The 16,627-nt window shown below is 38.5% G+C and overlaps 1 protein-coding gene across 2 annotated transcripts; it reads right to left on the bottom strand.

Annotated features, from left to right (window-relative positions):
• Nucleotides 1-4,378: 4,378 nt before the first annotated feature.
• Nucleotides 4,379-15,662, bottom strand: amdhd2 (amidohydrolase domain containing 2). Of its 2 annotated transcripts, none has more exons than XM_041816790.1 (12): nucleotides 15,314-15,662; nucleotides 13,383-13,541; nucleotides 13,172-13,308; nucleotides 12,933-13,072; nucleotides 11,955-12,009; nucleotides 10,676-10,888; nucleotides 10,493-10,581; nucleotides 8,707-8,851; nucleotides 5,512-5,619; nucleotides 5,265-5,333; nucleotides 5,033-5,134; nucleotides 4,379-4,950 (listed from the first exon to the last, which is right to left on the bottom strand). In XM_041816790.1, exons 2-12 carry the CDS (start codon nucleotides 13,463-13,465, stop codon nucleotides 4,871-4,873), a joined length of 1,221 nt encoding a protein of 406 aa, XP_041672724.1. In that variant the 5' UTR covers nucleotides 13,466-13,541; nucleotides 15,314-15,662; the 3' UTR covers nucleotides 4,379-4,870. The 2 variants fall into 2 exon arrangements, with proteins under 2 accessions (XP_041672724.1, XP_041672725.1); XM_041816791.1 differs by lacking the exon at nucleotides 15,314-15,662 and adding an exon at nucleotides 15,149-15,206.
• Between the last annotated feature and the right edge of the window lie 965 nt (nucleotides 15,663-16,627).

Raw genomic sequence — 16,627 nt, 5'->3', positions numbered from 1 at the left:
TATCTCAATATTTCTTAGCCAATTTGGAATACAAAATATATTGGTATTTCTAGAGGAAACCTTTTTGAAACCACAAAAACAAAAATGTGAGTCCTAAACACCCAATACTGGTTATTTTTTTGTTTTTAATCATCGAAATTTAAAGACAAACTCCTACATACTGTCTACATCATTGCAGAGGCAAGAGGTCAGTTTATTAAGATAACCAGAATTTCCTACACTCTTAAATACCATCTGTTCCAAAATGTTAAAATTTACATTCTTATAATTATCAATGGTATCAAAAATCGATCTTCACAAATATTTTGAACCGAGAAAGAGAGAGAGAGAGCGAGAGGGAGAGAGAGGTCTAAATTGCACAAACGAATGGCAACCTTACTCCTTGCCAGTTCTACAAACTTTTCCTAATAATGTCAACATATTTTACGCAACAGTGTGCAGGAGTCTGCCGAACATTTTTGCTGTGTAAAAACAATAAATTATCTAATATTGGGTGTTTAGGACATTGATATTTTCATTGTTGGTTTCAAACAGGAATCAGTATAATTTGACCTTACTAATAACATAAATGCTCTAAATAAGGCTGTCAGCATGAATGCACTCATTTAAATGTGATTTGGGTGCCTAACTAAAGCAACAGTTCATTGAAATTGCATTATTTGCAACTAGGGCTGTCAAAAGATTTCAATTTTGAATTGCAATTAATCTTAGGATTTCATAGTCAATCGTGATTAATTGCATCCTTTCTATCCACATTTAAAATTCCTCTTTAATTCCTCATTTAAATCTGTTTTTGATTATTTTTCTTGTCTTAAATTGGGGTAACTGACTTTCAATTTGGTCCTGACCTGCTTATATAGGTGGATTGAATATTATAACATGAACTTAACCACAGAAAAAGGAACTTGTTATGTACTGAAAAGGAAATACTTGAACAGTAAAAGTGAATGCCAGATAACACATGGTTTAGGTGACTTCTGACTTGTCCACTCAGCTGTCTCTAAATTTTTTACACTGAAGCAGTGGACTTACGTGGCATCACTGAGGCTGCATGGAGACTTTGCACTGGCTTAACCAAAGTTTGCTGAAGGAAAAAAATAAATTTGAAAATATTAGTGCACTAATGTGCATCGTAGTTAATCTAGATTAATGCAGTTAATCTTACCAACCCAAAGTCCACCACTGTCTTACTTTAAAAACTCACAAACAGCTCAATGTATGAGTCAAAAGTCATCTGCATATTGTGTTATCAAACATTTACCTTTTGAATGTCCCTTATTTCCTTTTCAATCCATAACAAGTTCCTTTTGTCGTGGTTAAATTCATGTCTTAATCTACCCAAAGTTCTGATTCTTTTTTCAAAATAAAAAGCAGGTGTGTATTCAAACAGGTAGCTAGTTTTCCCCTTGTTTAATACAGTATGAAAATCCCCAAACTGTTTTAAATAGTGGAATTCTAAAAAGAGACTGATAGTGATTAGCACTAGAAAATATGAGATTAATCCCAATTTCAGAAAATGAAACCGCTCCTAAATGAAATACCAAAAAAATTAATGACAGCTCCCCGTTTAGACTGACATTTAAAACAGATTATCTTGTGGTCATTCAGCAGATTACTGAAAGTGGTTCTTGTAGTAAACAATCTATTTACTGAGCATTAAGGCCTGACGTCCATGTTTTCCAACATAAAGTCATAAATCCTTCCCTATACCTCTTTTGAAAATGTATAAATCTTATATAAATCTTACATGCTAGATAATATAAATATATATTGCCCAGCCCTAGCCCAGGGTATTTTTTCTTTTTCTTTTCCACACTTTGAGTTCTGACTTTATGCTCTGCATTTAAAACTTTTACTTTGGCCTTGATATTTTCTGTTTTTTATCATTTGTTCTCAACCTTTTAACTCTAAAATCCTCTGATTTATTTCCCGTTTGCTTGTGCTTAAATTGCAACAAATGTCAAAATTTCCTCCTCAATCCTCATATTTTGACTTCAATATACACTTCAGCTTTTCTTTTTACACTTCACCTTCATGTTTCATGACTGATGACATCTCCTTGGTTTTCTCTAAATTTAAAAAAATTAACCCTTTTTTAGATATTTGTCTGATACCTGATTTTTATATCATACCTTTCATTAAGACTCCTCTGAAGTAAGAGACCCTGCTCAGACTGTTAAACTGACTCACAGAGGGTTCAACCAGATGTCATCTCCTGCTTAGTTTGGTGTCTGCTGCTTCAGCTCCCTGCCTGCTCTCTCCATAGTTTGTCCTTGAACAAGGACTGCAGATCTGTGAGCTCCATCCTCACATACAGAGACAGAGATCAATGTGATTAGATGTCCTTGAGTAAAATGTAAAGCACTACCTGTGTCCATAAAATCAATCATATCTCTAAGAGTGTGCCCCCTTCTTTGTCTGGGTATCTTACCTCTGCACGGAAACTGATAAAACAATCAATAAATAACAAATACAAACTTGAAGCACTAAAACTGAATCACTGTTCTGTGTTCGGTTTGCATTCAGAGTGAACACTTGCCTCCTCCGTCCCTCACTGCAGATGCCTCCCTGCTGATACTGAAGTTGACATAGACTTAAGGTAACCTGGTGCACCTGCAGTACAGCTGGTAGCTGACTCACAAACTGCAGAGCAGCGCGAGGACACCGACGCAGACAGCGCGAGCGAGCAGCCGGACTCACCTGACGGCGGAGCGGACACGGAGAGCGAGGAGCCCGGGCTGAGTGTTCCTGACCGCCGGCTGGGAGCTCCATGCAGCCTCTTTCATTGAAGCCCCGATGTGCACCGTCACAAGCGGCAGCTCTCCTCTCACTAAACCGCCAAGCTAGTAAGACTTAAAGTGCACTTCCGGCGAAGACGTTCAAAATAAAAGGGATTTGAAACAACGTGGTCCGAAGCAGACATGAGGATCTCTGGCTAGAGAGCCATAATCATTTTATTCCATGTCAAAGGAACCCATATAGAAAATATTGGACACTCTTAGTTGTTAAATCACATGTATTAAAAAAACAGATAAAGAAACATGTATTTAATCGAATTTATTACAGCAATAGTTTATTTTTAACTGAAATGCAAACAGTAATGCTTACTTAAATGAACAGAAATGATCAAAGCCAGATTTAAAGTAGTTTGCAATGCATTAACAAAACAAAGTCACGTTTTTAAACTATATTTAACTCAAATTTCTATTTTGTCTAATGCATTTATTAATTCCTCATGAAACAATTTAAGAGAAACAATTACAGCCAATTATAATTCGGATTTCTTTTTTGGAAAACAACATATAATCAAAGGTTATTATAAAAAACTTCTATTCATTACAAATTTTGTCATGTTTACAATTGTGTAACATTTTTTGATATTTGTAACTGACACACTGTGTTAGGAGTGAAGCCACATGTGGCCCCCTGGCCATAATTTTCCTGATCTAAGGCAAAATAAAGGTTCCAGAGACCGGGGATCCCAGCTGTACCTGAAGGTGGTTGGAGCATAGTTGAACACAGGATTTTTTAAAAATGTAACATGATTTCAGCATAAAGCTCAAAAAGTGACCATGTTTTTATTTTACATTTAATTGATTTCATGCAGATATTTTTATACAAATTGTTAAAATATACAATTTGAAATCATTTAAAAATATTTGTTTTTTGGAAGGCACCTCTTTGTGTCTCACAGCCCCTAAGAGGGTCCCAACCCCCACGTTGAGAACCCTTGGTCTAAGGGAAAGTAACAATGAATGCTAACAATCACAAAATAAATGGCAAGTATGTTTCCAAATTGCGGCCTCTTAAATAGATGTTAGAAAGGATTTTATTCTTAAAATCTATGTATAGTAATTTGAAAGTGCTTTGTAGATACATTTATAATGTATCAAATTAAATATGGGGATGTGCAGTTGCAGAAGACAGTAACGTAATATCTACTTTTATGACTTCTTTTGATGGTAAGTTGAAAAGAAATAGGAAAGCATGAAAAACAATTACAAAAACAGTTCCTATTCATTTAATAGTCTTGAAAAGTTCTTCCCAAAATATTCATAAAGAATCATGGACACTTCATTCTCAAGATTTTGTTCCCACAGGATGGATTTATTTAATTCTAAACTTCCTTCACTGCTTTGTAGGACTACACTTTCAAGGACCCCTTTGTCCCCCAGACCCACTTTGAAAAGTACTAGACAAAGGATTTTACATCAACCCACATACTTAAGACCTCATAGAGGTCTGGGCTGTGCCCTAATTGGCCCAATAATTGGCTCCTAACCCTATCCCTTATTTTTGCACATTTTAGAAAGTTGAAATTGTAAAATAACAGAATAAACAGGCTAAATTGTAGAGTAAAGAAGAGGAAAATTCATGATTACATTCAGATTTTTATTGAGTTGTATTTCAAAAGGTTTCTTTAAAATGTAATTATAAACCTAAATGAAAAGCATTTAGATACCAGCTTATAAAAACAGCCTCTTACTGAGCAAACTCGTTCATAAAATCACTTTTAATTCAGTATAAAAACTCTTCAGTGTACAAACAGATAGATGTTGAGTCAAAGTTTGAATTAGCCACTGACTTTTGATTTAAAATTATCATAAAAAGATATTATTTCTAAAGAAAACAGAAAAACTGGCTCTGTCCAACAGTTTTTGGTGAAGTGTTGGACAGACTGACTGACATACAGACCGATCCCATACTTTGGTCTTAATTTATGTGTTTTGTGTGGCATAAAGGGGGACTTGAGTTTGCTGAATGAAAATGTTCAACAGATTGGGTGTTCTAAAGTGAACACTGTCCCCCAAAGGCATCAAGAGTCCCAGCTGGAAGAAACATTTCCTTCTGCGGGTTTCCTCTTCCTCCTCTAAGGCCCATTTCTCCAAACCTCCTCTCCAGAAATATAGGTGGCTTTGACATTGAGGGCATCATCGAGCAGCACGAGATCTGCACATGCATAACACAAATTACTATAAATGTGACGGCAGAGACTGAAGGGAAAATAATTGTTTTGGCTGTGAATCCGGACCTGCATCTGAACCGTAGTCCAGGTTTCCCTTTTTGTTGCTGATTCCCAAAAGCTGAGCTGGATGGAGAGAGGCAGCTTCCAGAGCTTCCTCTACACTGCAGCCTGTGAAAACACAGTCACACATTCACATGCACAGTAGCAGACGAAAAATATCATTTTCTGCAGGTTTTTCCAACAACCAGGATCTAGCCACCTTCTGTGTGAGGTATGAACTTAAAACTCAAAAGTTCACCTGAAGCCTGTTTAAAGTGGCGTATGCACATATCCATGGTGGCTATGCTGCCACTGAGCGTTTTTGTTCCTAAAAGACAAAAAGAGAAAAATTTACAGTTAAGTGCAAAACAAGGCTGAGTGGTCTTAAACCATACTACATCCAGATTAAGGACAAATCAGTCAGTCTATAATTGAAACCTTTTGAATAAATCATACTTAGTTCTGCTGCTAGTAGAATATTTTTTAATGTAACTGAAAACACAGACCTGCGACATAAGCATGCAGACCCTGGATCTCTATGACCTGCTGGCCAAGAGTGTGTCGACCGGGAGGAAGACCCATCGCTGTGATTGCATCTGTCACCAACACCAAACCTGTAAGTGCAGACAAACATGACTAAGTTTTACGTCTTGTTCCTGCATTTCATGTTTGACTCTAACACCCATCTCTTTATATGTTTTCATAATTTAGCACACCAGTTCAGAGGATGCAGACTAGGACAGGCAGTAACAGACAATCAGTGAACAGCAAGTTAAGTGGTCTTTTAAAAAGACAAATTCTTTTTGAAGCACATCCTCTTCCAGGTCAGGGGCCTGTAACTATGGCCTGATGGTAACAGAGAGAAGAGTGGATTAAGAGGATGAGTGGGGTCCTGGGCTGTGGTGAGAACTCCTTGTTGGGATCTGAGAGGTTCTGAGTGGGAAGTTAACAGAGTTTTATGTCAATATGTGTGATGTGGATGAGTTGATTCCTGTTTTGCAACTGTTAGGATGGTGAAGAAACATTGAGATCAGTGGAGGCGAAAGAGTGGGATGATGTTTATACGGCAGTACGCGAGGATGAGGTCAGATAGACAGAGCTCTGAGTCTGTGAATGGCTGAAAGTCTTTGCTGGCAGCAGTATTAAATGTCTGTGGTATGTTGGTCAAAACTGAGTGCATTCAGGGTGAGTTCAAGCTGATTGTAAATGCATGTGGGGTTATGAACTGTATGTATTAAACTAGGGTAAACCATTTCTTTTGTCACCATACCGTACAATTAGAGACAAACCATACCATACTATACCAGAACATACCATCCCATTAGACACTAACCAAACTATTCAATGCCAAATGACACCATGCCATACCATAAATTAACACCATAACATACCAGACAACACCAATCATACCATACACCATACCATTAGACACTATACCAAACCATACCTTAATATGCCTAATGCAAACTTAGTGAGCTGAGTAAAAGACGAATGTGAAAAAGGTAGGTCCAATAAGGGCTTTTGTTATTTCTTTTTATCTTTGGGGTTAATGCTGAAATATCATTGAAAATTAAATCTATTTGTTTTACCGTGACCAGTGTGAAAGAGTTTGTACCAGGGCTGAACTATTTGCAAAAATAATCTAATCTTTCTATAGTATAACCTACACTCAGCAGGAACACTATCATCGTACATTTAACAATAATATATATGCAGTTTTACTTGGCAGAGAAGGCTCTACATAAAAGATGCTCCTTAACTTAGGCATGCTTTGACCTTTAAGGGAGTGCATGGCTAGAAACCCCCATATGGATAAATACATTTATGACAATGTGTGTTGAAAACAATTAAATTATTTCAGAATCAATTAATCCATAGTGGCATGAATCTGAATATGAGGGTGCAACAAGCTCTGCGCTATAAAGGAGGGCGCTAGGGTGGGGAAGGTTAAGCTTTGTGGCTCTTAGGGGTCCATGATCATCACGCGCAACTTTTGTGACATGACAACATGAAAAAAAGCAACATTTTGCATTGCAATCACTTCATGTGGAAATTATGATCTTTAGGTTTTCTTTCAGTTTTTGTTTGATGTCAACAGGTCAAGTAAAACAGGAAATATGATCATTTTAGTTTGATATAAAAATCAGTGTTACACATAGGCAACAGTGGACTGTGTTGTACAGGACTGGCACTGGTATTTTGTTTTAAAATAATTTTATCATATTTTAATTTCTTTTTAAAAATGACAATATGTTGTTTTAAGTAACAATTTTTAAAATCCATTTTTGTGGGGTGTTTTGTTTTTTGGAAGCCCTATATCTTATACAGTAAATTAAACTTAAAAAATAAATACTTTTCATTTTATTAAGTCGAGTTAGTGCCAAAAAAGATTATACTGAACATGAGCATGGTATACATTTTCTGAGTGGTTGATTTGGCAAAAGAAAATTCACAAAATGACAAAACAGCCAGTGGGCCTCTAAGGGTGAATGCAAGAAGGGATTAGTGAGAAATACATCATATTTAAATGGACTGCTGTGTTGAGAGAAAGAGCTGTGATTGGCTGTGGGAGTGAGAGGTAATAACTGGTATAAGCTGATCTCAGCTGAGCAAATGACCTCTGTGAACTAACACAAAGCTTCAATATTTGATATAATGAACTACGATTTAAAAAATATCTAACTGCAATTATCTTTGCTCATACTGCAAATTTGACATCAGTTGCTTTATTAAAGGGGATTTTCATTCATTATGTCATTGTCGTTGTAATTAAACACATAAAAGTAGAAAAGGTGGATTTCTGTATACTATTCTAAAAAAAACTGACTGTTGAAAATTTGCTCAATGTGCATATAATTTCTGCTGCAAAAAAGAATATATTAAACTTGTATTTTGACATTTTAAGTTAAAGAAATATTGCAAATTCTGCGATTTTATAAATTGCAGCAGGCCTTATTGCATGGGATCATTGGGATTTCATAATGTCGCTTGGTTTTTGGTAAATAAAAGTATTTGACACACTGAAATGTTAACCTGGTGAGAGCACACGTCTCCCAATGACCACTCATAGGTTCAAAATTGAATCAGTCTTTCAAATCTCATAAAGATGGTTTTGGTGTCAGTTTCATCCTCACTCAGTTCTTTTTTCATGTTTCTCTCAGCTGTTTAAGTAGGAAAGTGTCTGTAGTCAGCTCAAATCCTGCTTCATCATGTTTTATCCAGCAGGGAGAGACACTGAAGGAAGCTGTGAGCTGTGGAGAGAGCGAGAGAAACAGGCTGTTCTATTTTCATGGCCTCCCTTAACACCCACAGAAAATACCAGCTGTTACTCTTAATGATGAGGGCTAACTGGGTGTACTGGACTGTGAAAAAAAGAGCTGGTATTAAGCAGGAAACATCAGCTTTAAACACAACAAAACAAAATAAAATGAAGCATTAAGACTGTATTAACAATCCATCATGATCTAGTGACAAAATAATGAATGTGTTGGAAACCATCAAGGAAAATACAGATCAATATATTTTAGAAAAACGGAATACCCTTACACCAAAGATAGCCTGATGTTGCTTTGATAGAGAGGCTTTTTAACACAAAATTTTTACAGTTAAATCTTAAAACTCTCACAGAAACTAAAGTGTGTTTTGATGCATAAACTTTTGCACTTAAATACTGATACTGAATGTACGTAACCTTCACTGACCTGCAGGGTGAGCTCTGTGAGCGATGCGTAGTGCAGCAGGATTAGTGTGGATCCCATCAGCTATCATTCCATAGTAGACCGTCCTGCCTGCAGGAACCCGATCACTGGTCAGCAGACCAACAATGCCGGGGTCACGATGGTGGAACTGGATCACATTGCAGAGAAGAAAAAAAAAGACAAAAACAAAGTGATGCTACTGAGTGCTCTCTGTAAGACAGTCTAGGAGCCAAAAACAAACAGTGTATTTAATAGACCTTAATAGGCCATAAAGGGGGGTACATCTGGTGTAAAGGCACAGTGGGGGTGGGGTGGGGGGGGCCTAAACAAAACATTAACAAGAGATGAGTAGAGACTCACTGCTAAGCTCTGTCCATTTTCTCCATTTACCAGCTAAAAGCTGATAAATGTGGCTGTTCTTGAGCCACTCACAAACCACTCTAGGATTACAGGCCACTTTTAACAGCTTTTCTCCCCCTTATTATAACATTTACCCATGAAACGAAAATTGTGGCTGACTGTTTTGTAAATACACCTTACAATTTGCAGTTTTTGTCATTAAGACTCCTCAATTCAACGTAATGAGTAAGCTGCGGTGGTTGGCGGGGCTGAGCAGCATGTCTCTAGACAAATTGGAAATGTCTAGTAGGACCACAGTGTTAAGTGGGTAAGGAATGGAGTCACGAGTTATGCAGAGAACTTGGGCAAGAAAATGCCTCATTCATGGGTAAGTGGCACAAAGCATGAAAGAGGCACAGCTGCAGAAAGGCAGCTTCCTCCAGCAGTTCACACTTCCTTATAGCCGTCCTTGTTATGACATCCTACGCGTCTATGGAAATGATAAACATTAAGTGTGCCTCACGGTTCCTCTATCACGGCGGTTGCTATGGCAAGAGAAGTGCTGTTACAGCTATAACACTTAAGAATTTTTTGTTGGGGAAAAAACAGAAAACTGTTGGAAATAAGTGAGGTAATGTGGGTACTCAAGTAAAACCTTACTTCCAAAAACATTGGGACATTGTGTCTGATGTAGGATTCTAGTTGCTTTTATGATCCTTCAAATGTTTTCCATTGGTGAAAGGTCTCCTGCAGCCAGGCCAGTTCACCTGGACTCGTCGACTGCGAAGTCATGCAGTTGTGATGGATGTGGTATGTGGTTTAGTGTTGTCTTGCTGAAATATAGGCCTTCCCTGAAAGAAAAGTTGTCTGAAAGGGAGTATATGTTTCTTTAAAACCTCTATTTACTTTTCAGCATTGATAGTGGCTTTCCAGATGTGTAAGCTGCCAATGCCGTAGACACTAATGCAACCCCATACCATCAGAGATGCAGGCTTTTGAACTGTGCACTGATAAAAGCTGAATGACATCTTTCCTCTTTAATCTGCAGGAAACAGCATATGTGGTTTTCAGAAAGAATTGCAAAGTTGCATAAATCCAACCACAGAACAGTTTTCCATTTTGCCTCAGTCCATTTCAAAGATGATGGCATGAAACATTAAAATGTCCCAGTCTCCGCATCTGATATGTTGTTTATGTTCTATTGTAAATCAAATGTAGGTTTATGAGATTTGCAAACTATTGCATTCTGTTTCACCGCATTCCAACTTTTTTGGAACTGGGGTTATATAGCACCTTCATCCATAAAAGCAAGCAGCCTAGAAACAACAAATGAGGACTAAAATCAGAAACTGACCTATCAATATGGTTTGGGTTTTTATGTTGCAGATCAGCTTGTGTACTAACAAGATCATTGGTTACAAGGTGTAAAAAAGAATCAAGTGGGACTCACAGGCAGCATGGCGTTAAAGAGGTGAGTGATGAAGGATGCCCCGTGCTGAACAGCCTCCTCAGCCTGGGACAGGTTGGCCACAGAGTGACCTACATGGAGAAAACAGGTTTACTCTGTTAGCAGAGTCAGATCAATGACCTTTCTCCAAGTCATCAGGGTCTTTTTGGAGTAAACAATGCTCACCTAATGACACAGTGATCCCCCTCTGGGAGAGCTCCCTCACCACTGATTGGCTATTGGCTAGCTCGGGAGCTAGTGTAACCATGGCAACATTGTCCAGGCTGCCGTAGGCCTCGATCAGGTCCTGGGGTCCATCTGAGTGGAAGGTGCGGAGAAACTGCTCTGGGTGGGCACCTTTTTTCTCGACACTGATGAATGGGCCCTCGAGGTGGAAACCTGCACACAGCAGATCATTTTCATTAGCGCAAAAGCTGGTAGGAATGGGTCAAACCATAATGGTAAACTACATGTTTTTGACCAGTTTGACTAGCAGAACAACAAAAGAAAACTTAGTGAAAACTCACAAAACAGTCATAAAACTTTCCGAAATGTGAGTGTCAAGAAAAGCAAAAATGCACCACCCACATGCATACACAGAAAATTCCTGAAGGCTTTAAAACTACAGTCAATTGACCTATATGATGTTGTGTTGACACATCCTACAGAGTTCAGCTAAATCCATCATTAAGAAATGGAAGGACTATGGCATGTGTAAATCTGCCTAGATCAGGTCGTCCTCACAAACTGAGGGACCGTGCAAGAAGGAGACTAGTGAGAGAGACCATCAAGACACCTATGACTACTCTGAAGGAGTTACAAGCTTCAGCAGCTGAGATGGGAGAGACTCTACAACTGTTGCCCGGGTTTTTCACCAGTCAAAGCTTTATGGGAGAGTGGCAAAGAGAAAGCCACTTTTGAAGGAAACTCATTAAAGTTTGACTTAAGTTTGCCAAAAGGCATGTGGTCAAGTGGAAGACAGTTCTTTGGTCTGATGAGACCAAAATGGTGGTATTTGGCTTTCAGACAAGACGCTATGCTTGATGGATCCCAAACACTGCACATCACCACAAACACACCATCCCCGCTGTGAAGCATGGTGGTGGCAGCATCATGCTGAGGGGATGATTCTCGGCAGCACACCCTGGAAGGCTTGTAGAGGTACAGGGCAAAATGAATGCAATAAAATATTGGAGGACATTCATATTTAGTCTGCAAGAGAATTACTGTGGCTAGTACTGTAAGAGGTAAGTAGTCTCAGGCGGTTGCGTAAGAGTAAATCAGAGCATCTCACTGCAGTTATAGGCCTGAAATGATTACAAATATTAAGATTTATATTATAGGACTAGTGATTCTGGTGCCAAATACCAAGGGACTTGTGTTGACCGCGTTTTCTTTGCAAACAAACTGACACCTTTAGTGCAGACATGCTTTTAGGTGCTTATGGCAGAGTTTTTAATCTTACCAAGAACTCCTGCTCCATGTTTTCCTCCATTGTGAACTTTGACTTGAGGCAGAACCTGAAATATAAAATATGATGACAATGAACAGATCAATTTTTAAAAAACACTTAAACGAGCAAGACAGATGCAAGGAAATACATTCAAACAGTCTAAAATTATCAAAAGAAGCTGGGCTGAAACAGTCAGTAGCTGTTGCATAAAAAAACATTAACATTTTTCTTCATCATTACATTGGTTATAGCTGTTGGTTTAAATCGTGTTGGTCCAAAAACAATGCTTTGTGGAAGGTTTTATAGTTGATATTAAAAACACAGGCTGCCTTCAGCAATTTAGTGAATATTCAACTTAATGTGTGCTTGGTTAATCGTCCAAGTAGTCAATTTTAGCGGCCCATTTTCATTGACAATATTCCTGCATGTGTGCACAATCCATGTTGCCAGATACAGCTGATAGTTTTCACACCAAAGCTGTCCAAAAGCCATCAAAATGCACAAAAACACCCAAAATGTATAAAGTGTTTATGTTTACCTCTGTATCTCTAATTCAACTGCCACCCAATACACAATTAAAGCTGACTGACAACTGATACACACCTAAAATAACCCTCATAAAGAAAAGTCACAGCTGCCAACCATCACAGCATGCAGACTTCAGGTGTTTTATCACCACCTACTGGATTGGATGTTACTCAACAGTCTTCTTCAAGTAAAATCTCCTTCTGCTTTCTTTAACTGGTTATGTGTCACCGTAAATCTGCCACAGAGAAGGTACATAAAGGCTCTGTTGGTCTATGTGTTTGTTGCTTATCAGACAATGTACAGTATATTTTGTAAATACATTTTTTTGTGTGTCCTACATTAGCCCTAATCCTGCTCAGAATCATCTTTGCACAGTTTTTTAATCCCTCTTTTGTTTCTGATTTAAACCAAAGAGGGGGAAAAACTTATAACTTAGAGTCTGATCATAAAGCTTAAGGTCACCTTGTGGTACACAGCAGGGGGAGAGGTAACCAGAGTGGGACAGAAAGACGTCACACCATGCTCCAGGATCTTCTTGGCCACCAAAGAAACTCCACTGCTGACGTCCTCTGAGGCCTGGGAGAAGTCGATGCCGTATCCTCCTGGAAAGGTTGAGAACATGTTCTGAGAAACATCACTGCTAACTGCTAACAAACTACACTATAAAATGCAGTGATAGGCCAAAAGTGAATGTGAGCTACCATTTATTTGGACATCTATAAACCCTGGGGCGATGATGCTGCCTTCACAGTCCACACGTTCATCGGCGTATCCCTGCTCGTCAAAGAACAACTTCTCCGGGTCTAAAATCCTCCCGTCACGCACCCATAGGTCCTCTCTGCACACACAAACACCTCAGCTTAAACTCCGCAACCTCTGATAGTGTCTGTATCTCCCTGTGTCTGTGTTTACCTCTGCAGTTGGTGCTGTCTGAGTATTCTGCAGTTGACAAACTGAGTGATGGGAGCGTCAGACACCGACTTGTTGGACGGCATGTTCCCTCAGAGACAAACTCTGCCTGCTCTGCTTCAGATCATTGGAGGACGTCACAGCTGCATAAATCAAACGCTCCTGTTTGACACAGAAAAACATATAAATCACACACTAAAGTTAGTGTTCAGCATGAGAAAATAGTAAAATATATTTCCTAAAACCTAGAGTTATTGTCTGATATCCAGACACCTATCAATTCAACTGGCTCTAGGTCAGGAAAAAAACAACTCCTTGCGGTCCAAGGGAAGGAATAAGCTGATGTCTGACCTGTTTGTTTAAATTGGCAGCTGAATGCTTACGTAGGGGGCTGGGGATTGGACTGGAATGCACAAATAACCAGGAAGATTGCCATTTGTAAACAACTAAGCTTCAAATTTGACAGCAAGTCAACGGTGCAAAACAAACACGCATATAAAAGCCAAGCAGCAGCAGTGGTCCAAGGAGGGACAAGTAGTTTTGACTTCGAGGAAGGTTTGAGAAGCCAGGAGAAACACTTGGAAAGCTACATGATCCATCGTCTCTGCTGTTGTGCCTGAATTTGGTTCTTGTGGTGCTGGAAAAATTGAGACACGTGCTAATGTTTAAAGTGACGTAATAATGCGGCTGTCTAGCCAGCTCTTATTCTGATCAAACTGCAAATTTGCTCCAGAAACGTCATCAAAACAGCCTCTGATCAGCACCACAGAAAGGGGCCAGAGCAGCACATTTATCCACACAGATCTGACAGGCTGTCTCACATCAGCACATCAGCCTGGTTTCATTACACTTATATCCCAAATTGATCTAATAGTCACTTACAATACATATTGATAAGAATAAGGTTTGAAAGATTTCTTAAATATCTGTGATTAGTTTGAATCTTATTGCAAATTTAATATGAATTGTTATATTAAAGGTAAACATCACTTTTGTCATTAGCTTTTCTTTTACTTAAAGATATATTTTTCAGTCTTTTTAAGCCTCTATTGATAGAAGAGGTCAGTGGATAGAGTCAGAAACAGGAATGAGACAGCCACTAGGCCATATGCGCCCCTTTTATTCTTATATTGATTAAGAAAACATACAAAAAAGGAAAGTGGGATCTTTTGCAAACTATTTAAAAAAAATGACATGCCTGCCTTATGTGTAAAACATACCATCTTTGCCGCTAAAATTGTATAAAACAGGTATTTTGACATACATTTCAGCTTAAAGAAATACTGCACCTTCTGTGATATGAAATTTGCAGAAGGCTAGATTGCAATTTAATCAAAATTTCTATAAATTCCACAGCTTTAATGAGAAGATGTCAACATATGCAACAATCTATAAATTATAATTCAATCCAACTTCATGACAAAGACAAATCCACAGGGGCCTACTTTCTATTTTATGAGGCCTATGATAAAACACAGGACAAATGCTTGCCCTTTTACCTTGACTTTTTAAGATGCTATTGTTCTGAATGTAATATAGGCTTACACATAGTCACAACCCTTTTAAAGAATACATTAAAGGGTGTGAGAAGAACACAAGGAGAGACAATGCCTACTTTCTGTTCTATTTACTACAGGCACTACTAGATATCTGATCCAAAAGGCAGATAATCTGATATCTTATCAGTGAAGGTGCAGCAGCTGACTTTGACCCCTACCCCTCTACCTATCGTTGCGTTTAAAGAATATTTTAAGTAAAATAATGCTTACATTTATCTCTATTCGTCTTGTCTATCAAACAACGTGCACGTGCATTATCACTAGTATATCGTACTTGTAGCGCATGTTTACTCTCGCGTGAAAATGTACAGCGCCAAACTCCACTCGGAAAACAGGCCCTTTACGTTGTTATCCTGTTTTGTTGACTTTACCTACCTTGTAGAAGAAAAAGAACGAAGTCTGTGATGTGTTTAAGTCCCGTCCTCACTTCGGCTTACAGAAAATAAAAAATATGTATCATATCCGAGTTAAATTTGAACGTTTCCCACAGCTATCATGTCGCCTCTCTCCTACATAAACAGCGTTTAACTACGGTATAATTCAAGCGAGTTCGACAGCCGCACATTCCCCTTCTCCCTGGCGTGTCTTTTCACATGCAGTCGTAAAATATGACTTGAAGAGTCTTTAACTAAAAGTATATACTTCTGTAGGGTTGGAAAACAGACCCAGAGAAATTGAGCTGAATCTGTCCAGGAGAAACACGGGAAGCGGATGTCATGTGAGAGAAGCGGAGCTGCAGGTCAGCTGACCAGAGCAGGAAAAACAGCACACCTTACGTTTCATGGTGATGAGTAATAAATAGAAGAATTACAATTTTTATGCTATTGTCTTTATGGTAAAATAGCCTAAATGTTGCTAATGTCGATGAAAAATACTCAAAATAAAAGCCTACCTTGCACATTTGTGTCGCAATAAAATGAATTAATATCCTTACTGCGTTATAAAGTTATTATTGTTAAACAAAGCAGCAATCTCAGTTTTACAGTATGTAGTGAAAAAAAAGCACAGAAAAATCAAATCAGCATACCCTTGTGTGTTTTCTGTAGAAAATTGGAAAATAACCAGTAGAGGGAGCTAAAGGGCAACATTTATCAACAACCTGTTCTGAGCAACTTGGAATTTTGGATCATTACTCCCAAAATGCACAATATGTCTGACCTCAATCCTGACTTTTTAACATTTATATAGTAGAGAAGTACTCTATTTTATTGACGTGTTGATTCAGTGTAGCTTTTTAATTACCTGAACCCGAATTAGACCTGGATTTTATTGCCAAGTACACTTCCACAGACAAAAAATTTGACTTGGTGTTTGGTGCAAAACAGATAACATAGGGGAAGAATGAAAACATTAGAAGGCTAATAAAATATATAGGGGTTAAAATCTTGAATAGATTGTTGTACTAAAACCGAAAATACAGAGTAGATGAAGAGTATAGACATCACAAAAATATTTACAAAGGTGCAAAAGCAGAAAGGGATCAGTGAGAATCTGAGGGGAGGGCCGGAGTACTGTTCATGATGCTGAAAGCAGAGGAGAAGAAACTGTTTTTGTGCCAGGAGGTTTTGGCCCTCATGGACCCTAGCCTCCTGCCAGAAGGGAGGGCCTCCATGTCCAGGGTGAGAGGGGTCGGCTGCAGTTTTACCTGCACGCCTCAGAGTCCTAGAGGCTTACAGGTTGGGGAGAGAT

The sequence above is a fragment of the Cheilinus undulatus genome, linkage group 21, assembly GCF_018320785.1.
Source record: "Cheilinus undulatus linkage group 21, ASM1832078v1, whole genome shotgun sequence".
Lineage (NCBI taxonomy): Eukaryota > Metazoa > Chordata > Actinopteri > Labriformes > Labridae > Cheilinus > Cheilinus undulatus.
This window is presented reverse-complemented; position numbering and strand designations above follow the sequence as displayed.